The sequence below is a fragment of the Grammomys surdaster genome, unplaced genomic scaffold (assembly GCF_004785775.1).
Source record: "Grammomys surdaster isolate TR1022 unplaced genomic scaffold, NIH_TR_1.0 138, whole genome shotgun sequence".
NCBI classification, from domain to species: Eukaryota; Metazoa; Chordata; class Mammalia; order Rodentia; family Muridae; genus Grammomys; species Grammomys surdaster.
In genome coordinates, this window is record NW_021604596.1 from 5,060,107 (window position 1) to 5,071,878 (window position 11,772).

Below are 11,772 nucleotides of genomic sequence, written 5' to 3' on the forward strand. Positions count from 1 at the left end.
CACACACACACACACACACCACTGCTAATTAGAGACCTGTAGTTATTTGTTTTTACATTTTAGCACACTATTCAAGAACATTCGAAGTAGGAAAACTTTCTGTTCTTTCCATTTCACAAAACGTATCTCCAGTGTTTCATTATAAATAATGTTGGTTCTCACTTGAAAATATGGTTATGTAAAGAAGAAATGTTCCTATTGGTGATTTTAAAAACTTCACCTTTAAAAACTATGCATATTGAATACAATCAAATATTGTTTCAGGCTCCTTTTTGTTGTACTGATAGAATTACATGAATTGCTAAGTGGCAACTAAGTTGATTATTTCCTTGTTCTAAAATGCCAGTATTCTAATGATGCAGTGCTTGCCTGAAATGTATTATTTTTACCTCTACTACACCGTTTTGTCTGAACATATTTTAGCAGAGTGCTAAAATGATAATTCGATATTTACTATTCACTTAACAGTGTTTTTCTTGTTTCTTCTACCTGTGTCCATATTTCCAGAATGTGAGTTATGCAGGTCTGATATGTGATGGACAAATACCTGTCCTTTAACCTTTTTCCATATCTTTCACAAGAACTGCAATCTGAGAATATAAACAGACATTTACAAGGCTAATGAAAAGAGATGAAGACTTGACTGTCATGATTCCATCATGAAGGAAGAAACTAGTTGTTCTGAAGTGGGGTAGACGTACCACTTAGCCAAATGGCAGGTGGTGAGGAAATGACAAATGTCCTCTTTTGTTCCCTAGTCTTTACTGAATTGACAACCTACTCTCATTTTTGAGACAAGATCTCATTATGTATTCCTGGCTGGACTGGACCTTGCTATGTAGCCTGGGCTTGCCTTGAATTCAGAGATCTACCAGCCTCTGCCTACTAGTGCTGGGATTAAAGGTGTGCACCACAACTGATGGTCAATTTTGATTTTCAACTGTATGTTGAATGCTGAACTAGGAGCTTCAAATTGCACTTAGTATAAATTGTAGAAGTTAGCAGGATAAATCTTGAAACACGACTTCAGTTATAATTTAACCCAAGCCACACAGAGGTATTCACTGTTCATCATATAGCCTATTGAGCTAATGAAAAAAATATTTTCCATTTATAAGATTAACTTATAGCAACCTTTAGAACCTAATTCTTTGGTTAATCAAGCACTGCTTAAATTTTGTCAACCTTACTGAACATTAAATTGATAAGTTAAAGCTATTCATTTAATCATACATATAAACTCTAAATTTTTGTTGTATCAGCTCTGACATTTACAAATACTCTATTCATGATTAGCATTTATTTCAGTCTGTAAAATCCAGAAATTTTCAGATACTATGCTTTTTAAAATTACCTACCCAACTATAATGTGTTCCTATAAAGTGTCATAAAGACTAATGCCCTAGGGATGGTAGCTTAGAACCTTGAGTCTTTTGAGACTAAACATGGGATGATTACCACTGGTTTGCCTCCAGGCTGGGCTATATAGTGAGCTCTAGGGCAGCCTACACAGTAATGTAAAATCCTATCTTACATGAAAAAAAATTAAAAAGAAAAAGATAAATGGATAGGAATACAACAAAGAGGGAAGACAGTTAACCATTTAGCCCTTTCTTTAAGAAATCAGATACTTATCTTATACTTACTTCATTGGGCTTTTTTTCTATATGCCAAAAATATTCTTTTTGATGTCCAGTCCTGATAAATGTATGACGTTATCTAACCACCCTGACAATAGATGATTTAGTATTCCAACTTTTCTACACTGTATCTCACTTAGTGTTCTACTTATAGAACTCAAGATGTCTAAAAGATAGTCATATAAACATACTCACCAAGTTGACGAAAATTTGGACCTTATACTCAGGAGAAATCTTGCCTGAAGCTAAATATTAGGGAGTTTTTGCCTATATATTTGGCTAAAGTAGTGTCAAACTGTCCTAAGTATAAGCAAAATGAAGGCAGTTGATGAAGTCTTGGGATATACAAAAGACGAATAGCAAAATGGGAAAAGATTAGTGCCATAACACAAAGGAAAGGCAGGGGACAGTGGTAATACAGAAGTTATAAAAGAAGAACATTCAGGAACTGATAGTGGCTAATGGCAGCAAAGCAACACTGGGTTAACATAAGAATTGAAGAAAATGAAGCAGAGGTTATCCAGAGTTGCTGTTTACTACTGTGTTATTATACAGGAAACAGAAATAAAAAGAGACTATAGTGGCTCATAGAACATGTTAACTCAAGAAAGAAAGAACAAGAATATTGTTACCAGTTGAAAAAGCCTGTTGAATAAGACTACTACAAGTACAGAACACACAAAATAAAACAGATTGCATAAAATATGAAACAAACCCTTGAGGTAGAGATATTTTATATTAAAAGTAAAGTCAGCACTCTCTGGAATTTATTCAAGTGAGATACAGTTTTATGTCCACAGAAAATCCTGAACACAAATGTTGATATTAGTTTTATTTATAATTACCAAGACATGGAAAGAAGCAAGATTTTTTTTTTAACAGATGAGTGCATAAACTGTGGCAAATCCATACAATGCATTTTTACTTAGCAATGAAAAGAAGTGAGCTATGCATCCTGTTTAGCCATGGGGAAAAACTCAAGATACACAAAAAGTTACGTGCTGTGGTGTTCTGAATAACTCTGTGACACTGTGGAAATGTTAAAAACTATGCTGATAAAACCAAATAAGTGGTTTCCTATAGTTCTAGGAAGAAAAGATGGAGATGTACATTTACTACTTTACATATTGCTGTAATTAAATACAAGGAGTAATCTAAGGAAGGAAGAATTTACTTGGCTAATTGTTTCAGAGTATAGTCCAGACAGCAAGAACAGCTTGCAGCTGTGTAGGCAGAGGAACGAGGTTGCTTATATCACAGTGAAGCAGTGATGGGAAAATGACGAGAGCCAGAGCCAGAGCCAGAGCCAGAAGCAGAGTTTAGCTATAATTCCTAAGACCTGCTCCCTAGAAACTCACTTCTTCCAGCTATGTCCCACCACCTAAAGTTTCACAGCACCCCCTCCAAACAGTGCCACCACCAATATCCAAGTAGTAAAATACATAAGAACATCCCACAAACCATAACAAATGAATAAAGAACATTTTAGGACACTGATATTATTATGGTGGGTATATGTCATTAGACAGTTGTCAAAATCCACAGACGTTCAAGACAAAAAGAGTGCTCTATCTAACATGAACTATGAATAAGTTTAATGTATCAAGACAGTATCATCAACTGTATCATCATTTGTAACAAAGGTATCAAGCCAGTGTAAGAGGTGAATGATAACATGGCAGCTCTAATTTTCATTCAACATTTCTCTAATTCCCAAACTGCCATTAAAATACAGTAAGCAGAAAGGAGTAGGTAGAGAAGGAATTAGAAGCAGTTTACACATACTGGTCTTGTACTTATTAATGCAGTCTCTATAAAGAATCTATAATGATGGTATGTCTCCTAATTGAGTATTTTTATGATATAAATACCCAAGAGGCAAGTGAACTAGTACTTGCTGATTCAAGAAAGTTAAAGATTAACTTGCAAATGCTTCACTTTCTTCCTTAATTTGCCAAGTTTCCTGAAGTAGGAATCATTTTTCAGCCTACTGTTTCATTACAAGTTGTGGGATATAGGCCAACCACATATTTAATTTTGTTATACAAAATGTTATACTTCTTAAAATAATTATTTAGGAAGAATCTACTCTTTAATATATCAACCTGTTTCTGTGAACAGTAAAACATCATGAAAACAATCTTTGAATATATGTACAATTATAGGGATCCAATTGGTGATATTATATTCAAATGTACCCTTACATTTCAAATTCTTTTATTTATAACTACACACACACACACACACACACACACGCACACACACACACACACATACACACACACACAAAGAAAGAGAGAGAGCTAGAGAGAGAGAGAGAGACAGAGAAAGAAAAAGAGAGAAAAAGAGAGAGAAAATTTTCTATTTTTGGTAGGCTTCATTGTGTAACAATTCAAAAACCCTGATAAAAACCAGTAATTTTAGAATAAGTATGCTGTCTTATGCCTATTTAAAGGTATCAGCAAAATCTACACAGTTAAAAATATTAAAATACTGCATTTTTCTGATATTTTCACTGATTGTGCAAAAGTACAATTGGCAAAAACAACTGCCTCTCACAAAAAGCAGAGAGAGCACTGACACCAAACAACTAACAATGATGGCAGTCTCCACAGTGAGGCTCTGGTGATACAAACTATCCATTTGCCTAGGAATATCCTTGATGAAACAGTAAAACTGATTACTCTCATTAATCTTTAATATGCACATCCTTTAGTACTCTGTAGGAAAAACTTATATTGCATACCAAAACGGAATGGTGGTTCTGAGAAAAATTCACTCATGCAACTGTTATAACTGGAGTAAAGCCTCATCTGTCATGAAACAACCATTTTCTCTTCAAAGGACAATGACAAGTTGGATATTCAATAATATTTGTCAAATGTTTTCTCAAGAAAGAGGAAGCGATCCTGTCAAAACTTTATCATTTACTGTGTTGGTTGCCAATAAATAAAGCCAAGTTTTAAAGTAGAAATCACAGTTCTGAAAAACTTGTATGTAGTAACTGCATACAATAGCTTCTCAATATTGTAAGAATATTCTGATACAACTAAAATATTAACAGATGTTAATTAAAAATACACTGTGGTACATGTGCAAGTATGGAGTATGTATATAGTTCAGCAAACTATTATTTTCCAAATGATCAATGTCCCATAATAAAATCATGCATGAGTAAAACAGCCAATAAAATGCAAGATTGCTAATGGGTTGTATTATGAGTGTTAAAAGTTCTTTTATATGGTTTCAGTTTCCATACAACTTACCTTCAGAATATTATCATTGGTCAAATTTTTGTGTATTAACATTATCTAATAAGAATATCCACAATTATTTTGGAGCAGTATAAAAATGTTCTTCCCTTTTCCAGCTACATATTAATGTGAGGCAAAACTGTTTCATGAACTTCAATAAAACAACACATTACAACACTGAAAGCAGCTCAGATACAAGAATCCAGCTGCCTTATAGTAAGATCAACATTAAAGATATCTAATGGGGCAGGAGAGATGGTTAAGCAGCTCATAGTGCCTACTACTCTTTCAGAGGACAGGGTCAGGTTCTCAGTACCATATCAGGAAGCTTGAAATTGTCTTTAATTCCAGTTCCAGGGATTCCAATGCCCTCTTGCTTCTGCAGACACCTGCATGTATGCATACTATGTGCATAAACTCACATGGGTATACATACATATAAATTTAAAACACCTTTTCTAATGGTATATTAATTAATATGTGTTGTAATTATATTTATAGTGGTAAATAATGACAAAGCTAGTCTGATGAAAATAAATGCTTGTTTGCTAGGGGTCAATAGTATAAAAGGGAAATGAATTCCTAAAATCATTGGAATAAACTTTTACTATCAAATTTAAAATACCCAGACATAAAAATCATAGTTCCTAACCAATGATTTTTAAAGATGATATTAGTAAGTTTTGATGCATTATATAATGATTTGAACAAGGCAGAAACCTTGTCTTCATATTTAACTTACAAAGAGAATTCTGTTTTACTAATTTCAGTTGTGATGTAGTCAGATTTTCTCCTTGTTGATTTTTATTCTCTTCGTCGCCTTCCTCATCTGGCACTACAAAATCATCATTCATGTAATCATCTCCATTTTCATCATCTGTGTAATCATCCTCATCCTCATCCTCATCTTCATCCTCATCATCAGTGCTTGAACAAGAGTCCTTTTCAGAGTCCTAATTAAATGAGAAGAAATGCTTCAATAAATATTGTGCGTTTAAAATAGTCAGCATGGCTTTAAAATTAAATCTGAAAGCAAAAAAAAAAAGTACACATTTTAAAGTTAACTACTGAACTTTTAAAACTGAAGAACTACAAATTTTGGTTATGATTGGTAAAATGTTTAAAATAAACATTAAAAATATGAGCAATTAAGAATGGGAATGATGATACATAACAACAAATTGTCTTTCAGTATTTTTTAAAAAGGAGAGTGGGGCTAACGATAAAATGTTATTATTAAATACAATAGTACATTACAACATTCAGGGATGCTTATTTTAAAAATTTAGCCTTATAGAAAATAGAAGAGTCAGAACTTTACTGTTTATAGAACATATTTCAGGTAAAAATTCAACAACAATAAAACCAACAAAATAAAACACACCTCAAAACTTCTACCACTATTGCGCCTCTGTCTTTCGGAGAGTTCCTGTAGCTTCTGGTGGTACTCTCGCTTTCGAGCAGCTGATGATTTCTCAGGAGTCTCTTGCTCCATTTCCAGTGAAGAACATTCATCCTCCACCACCCTGCGTGGGTGTTTAGCACTTGCTTTTCTAACTAGGATATCACTGTCATCGCTCTCATCACTGTCATACATTACAGAGGACAGCCGTTTTCTTTTTCCTGGCTTGATGTATTCATCTTCCATATCCTCCTCTAGGATTTGCCCAGTGTGTCTGTTGTGATGACCCTCTGTTTGACCTGGGTGAGCTTCATCATCTGGTAAGTCAATATGTTTGGTTTTCTTCATTTTTTCTTCATCTGCTGAACTACTACTGGTGTTAAGATGTTTACTGTTGCTTCCCTGACTTTCAATGTTGGTTAATTTAAGGTCTGTTTCCTTTTCTGGTAGTTCATTAATACCAGACTTTTTGCTAATATCAAGCTCTTCATCGCTGTCAGTACTTTCCCCACTATCATGCTCTTCATCGCTGTCAAGTTCCTCATTACTATCAAGCTCTTCATCACTATCAAATAACTGTGAGATACTTCTTTTAGTCCGGCGCCAATCAACTCGAGATTTTTGCTCAGGTGCTTGGGTTTTAGAATTTTTTCTTGTTTCATGTCTTCTAACATGTACCATTTTTCACTTAAGCTTCTATAAAATAAAGTTATTAGGAACATAATAGTGACAACCAGATTACAGTAATGAATATAAGGTACACATTAGTTTGGATTCATTAAATTGTTGACAAAGGTAAAAATCACATGAGATATTGGAGTTAAAGAAATCACAGAACAGTTAATAGTCAAATAATGAATTGAACAACTATTACTTTTTTGAACACCTGTTCTTAATTATGTTGTGCTGAAAAAAATACATAGAAAAATCACGGTCTTGTATCCTTTAGAAAACTATATTAAACTCAAGCATGCAAACATAATTAAGAAAAATTGAAGTAGTCAGTGTTAATAATAAAAATAAAAGTGATAGAAATATCAAGATATAGAAAGATTAGTAAGGTAATTAGTTCATCAAAATGATTTCAGACAAGTTAGTGTTGTGCACACAGAACTCTGGTGCTGATAACGAACATGCTATACTTAGTAAGTATCACTGAAAAGGGATAGACAGCTTCTGGCAGGAGCGAAGAGACAAGAACGGAAAATGATGAAATTACAAAGATATGGCTTGGGGGTGGCTTCGTGGGTAAACTGTCTGCCATGAAAGCATGAGGACCTGGGTTAAGATCTCCATCACACACATGAAAACTGGTTGTGGCAGTGCACAAAAAACCCAGAAGGGGACAGAGACAGGTGAATCTTAAGAGGTGGTTCCTTGGCCTATTAGTCCAACTGAAATGGTAAGTTCTAGGTTTAGTGAGAAATGTTGTTTCAAAAAATGTTAAGAAACAATTGAGTAAGATAGTTCTACATCCATCTCTGGTTTCTGCAAATACCTGCATTGGTGAGCAAACCCACATACATTGCATATATGTGTTCAGCACACACATACACGAAAGTACAAAGACGATTCATCCTCAGGCAAAGAAGGATTTAATATGGAACAGAAATAACATGGATTTAAAAGCACAAACAAGTTACATGAACAAAGTTACAATAGAGTAATTGATATAAAAAAAGAGATGACAATATAATGCTGAGAGATAACCTATCTGGTAAGAGTGTAGCCTCTATATTCCTTAGCAAAGTGGAAATGGAGTTATACTACAGTTAAAATGTACAGAATAATCCAACAAAACTTACTAAAAGTACAATAATACAGTCAAATGAAAATGGTAAGAAAGGTTTCATGGTAAAGCAGAACATAGTATAAGGAAGAAAAATCAAAGCTGTCAGTTCATGAATGTATAAAGTATATTTCACTAAATTTATCATATGCATGTATTAAACTACTGACAGGTAAGATAACTAGAAATTTAATAACACATATGCACTTTTGTGGTTGCCAAGGAATACAAGTAGAATCACAAAGTAATATGACCTCATAATACATGTATAAGAGCTTATGAAAATTATTATGACAATATTCTACAATAGCCCATATTTATTGTCTTTCTACTCTTAATAATATCAAAGGATAAAACAATAGCAGAACCTTAAAACAAAATAATCCACACATAATCATACTGCTCATGTGTTTTAATTCCAAACATTAGCTTCAAACATCCACTTCATCTCACGTCTAAGAGATTGTTAGACGCTTAGAGAAAAAGAAATGTTTATAAAATAAAGATTAACTGTCATTGAAAATATTAAAAAGTGTGTAACTGTGAGAATAGTATCAAAGCTACAAAACCAAAATAATTTTTGCAATGTTGGCATCACTGGACCAAGTTTATAGTGTTCCAAAATTACTACTTGGAAGAGGAAAGAATGTATTATTCATTTAATACATTCTTTAATTTAATTGTACTAATCCTGGTATGGTTATGAGGTAGTATGTCTCCATATAATGGTAACTTCTCACATAAAACCAGAACAACAGAAATTATAATATTATACACTAAAAATGATCTCTATAGCATAGGCTAAAATGTAACCTTGTGATTATATCTGCTACAGGATATGATTAATGTAACAGTAATAGTAAGTAACATATAACAATTAGTAAACCAAATGGCCTATTTGAATTATGGTTGGCTATAATCTACATTAAGTGTTATATTAAAGCCAAAAGATAAAAGCAATAAGGATAAATAATAAAAATTACAAACACCCCTAGATTATACTTCAAAGCATGCCTTTTGTATGCCCCACTGCTTTCCAATATTTCTACCTAATTTCAACAGTTTCAAAACAATTTTTCTTTTGTCAAACACCAGAATAAGATGACAGTTTATATTTGAAAGTCTTAAAGAGATATTTGTAAGCACATATAATTTTTCATAAGCCAATTTTGTATATGTACAGTTCACAATCATGGCTTTCTAGGAAACCTGTTTGAATTGTGAGAAATAATAAAAATATTTCAATAAAAAGACAGGTATGGTTTCATTAGATTCATGAAAGTAAATATGGACAGTAAGAAATATTAAAGTGAAAGATGATTTTATTTTAGTATACAAAACAAATTCACATACATGAGATTGCTCTTATAAAAGTAGAACATGCTCAAAGCACATTTATTTTTTTAGTGGGTAATTCCTAGGACAACATTAGAAATGAATAAGACTAACATATTATTAAGAAGATATATGACTGTACATAATGATGGTACAAAAAATTATCCATACTTAAAATTGATCAGTATAGTTTCATATGTATTTTTAAACCTTGATAAAGAAGATAGTATTTATCTTCATATATAAATATTAAATACAAGGACATAGAGTTTAAATGACTTACCAAAGATCACAAAGCTTGCTAGTGACAGAGCAGGGATTAGAAAGCAGGTCTTTTGACTCCCCGTCCAGTGCTACACAATGACGGCTGGTAATATCATGTGTACAGGTAGTAAAAATTAACGCTTTAAAGTAGTATTCTATTTCTTATTCATGCTAAATTTTAGTTTTGGAAAATAATCATCAAAATGGTGAGCATTAACAAACATGCTTTTTAAAAATTATGTAACTGAATTTAAGTATACATGGGTTAAGTCAGAAACTTTTGAAAGTTATCCATTAGACAAGAAAAAAATGTGCAAAGAGATGGAAAGCTGCAGACTTCCCTCTACCATTTCTTTGATGACATCAAAACCAAAATTTAAAGGAAGAAAACTTGGCAAGGTCCAAAACAAAAATTTCCATGGAAAACCACAGACTTTGACCATTTTAGAAGGTATACTTTAATTAAGTTCACTAGTTACAGTTTCACTAGGCCAAATGCTTATTTGCCAGGGCTTCTGTCCTATTTAAAAATAGTCATTTCTATCAATAAGGTAAAATAAACCTGTTATTAAATGTGAGATTTTGAAAAATCTAGCATTTTAGAAAAGCTAGCTCTTCTTTTAAAATTATGGATATCTTTACTAAATTATCTGGGGAGGGAAGAATGGCAGAGAAAAAAGGTGAGTGATCTTGGGGAGAAAAATAAGAAAATGAAGTTGAGTTCATAGGTAAGACAGCTTCATGATTAGAATTTGCCTGATAAAGAATCCATGCAAATGGATATAAGTTTTGTTTATGCTAAATTGAAAAATTCAAATGAGAATTTTATTAAGATGTCTTACCTTCAGGCAAAAAGAAAAACAAAGATGCCATCAGAAAGCATCAAATAAGTGAAGGAAGGTCAAAACTACCCTGGGCTTAACAGTTTTCATGTACAATGCACATATTAACTTCGATGTTGCCAAAGAAAATTAATTCATGTTTGTATCCTTCTTTCAAAGTAACTTAACAGGCAAAGGAAGGTACTGTGTTGATGCTACTTGAATCTCTTGTCAGGAGGAACATTTTCTTTTTATAACCAAGAAACCAACATAGTAGTCACAAAGAATGCTCTACAAACATTGTAGGAAGACGATAGCTACTTAGCTCAGATTTGAAGTACAAATCCTATGATAATTTTGAAAATTCTACCAGGAGGAATTAATTCATGAAATCTGTAAAAATATCAATACCTCTTTTATGTTTTCTTTTATATGGTGGAAAGGAAATGTTATAAACCAAAGAGTTATTGACATGCAGTGGTGCTACTAGAAGAAATAAATGCAGTCTCTGCTCCCAAGGAGCTCAAAATCTTATGAAATTACTTGGGACATCAAAATTAAACCAGCACAATAAAGGATTTGAGGGCTACATGCATGATTCTGTTTAAAATTTTACCACATTGGTCTGAGTCAACTTGTTATAGTCCTCCCATTGGCTGGTAAAGGTGGCAGCATATGTAACAGTCAGAAAAAAAGGAAATGATGAAGTAAATATATAAAGAGGCAAACCAATGCCTCCCATTTGACATCATAGTTCAATACTTTGTAGAATGGGTCCTGCCAGCCTGGTATCCGGGATAACTAGATCACTCAATAACATCTGTGATGAGGGCTGTGGCTCCCTAAATCCAGCAGGCCAAATGGAAGAGAGAAGAAATGATCCTTTGGGGTGTGAATATCAGGATCACATTCATGATTACCAACCTGGCTCTCTGGTGGTGGGGCTCATTCCCCAGATACAGGAAGTGGGTGCTCAGGCCTCCAAAATGGAGGGACAGCTGTTGCTAGAAAACAGGAACCTTTGATACAGCTTCACCAAAACCAGGCGTGAGCCGTAGAAGGGCTGTGTACCCACAGAAAAGGATCTGGAGAGAAAAGGAACCTGAAATGAGTTGTGCACTCAGATAGGGGTGTGCAGAGAAAGTCCCAGAAGGGTCTGTGCACCGATAAGGGTCCCAGGAAACAGCTGAGGAGACATTCATGGAGGGCTGTGCTCCCATAGGCAGGGTCTGAGGAGACACCCGCGGATGGCTGTGCTCCCACAGGC

The 11,772-nt window shown here is 33.7% G+C and overlaps 1 protein-coding gene across 4 annotated transcripts in view; it reads right to left on the reverse strand.

The window, feature by feature from the left end:
- The window catches only part of Ccdc82 (coiled-coil domain containing 82), a 37,099-nt gene that overhangs the window by 24,823 nt on the left and 504 nt on the right, over window positions 1–11,772 (reverse strand). For 3 of the 4 annotated variants that reach the window (XR_003710861.1, XM_028763341.1, XM_028763343.1), the window contains exons 2-4: window positions 11,430–11,590; window positions 6,279–6,992; window positions 5,637–5,847 (exon numbers count right to left, since the gene is read on the reverse strand). Coding sequence is in view for 3 of the 4 variants with exons in the window: in XM_028763341.1 (XP_028619174.1) it covers window positions 5,637–5,847; window positions 6,279–6,977 (910 nt within the window). In the remaining variant the exon portion in view is untranslated. Of the gene's footprint in view, window positions 1–5,636; window positions 5,848–6,278; window positions 6,993–9,703; window positions 9,788–11,429; window positions 11,591–11,772 lie in introns of all 4 variants that reach the window. The other variant, XM_028763342.1, reaches the window with a different exon arrangement.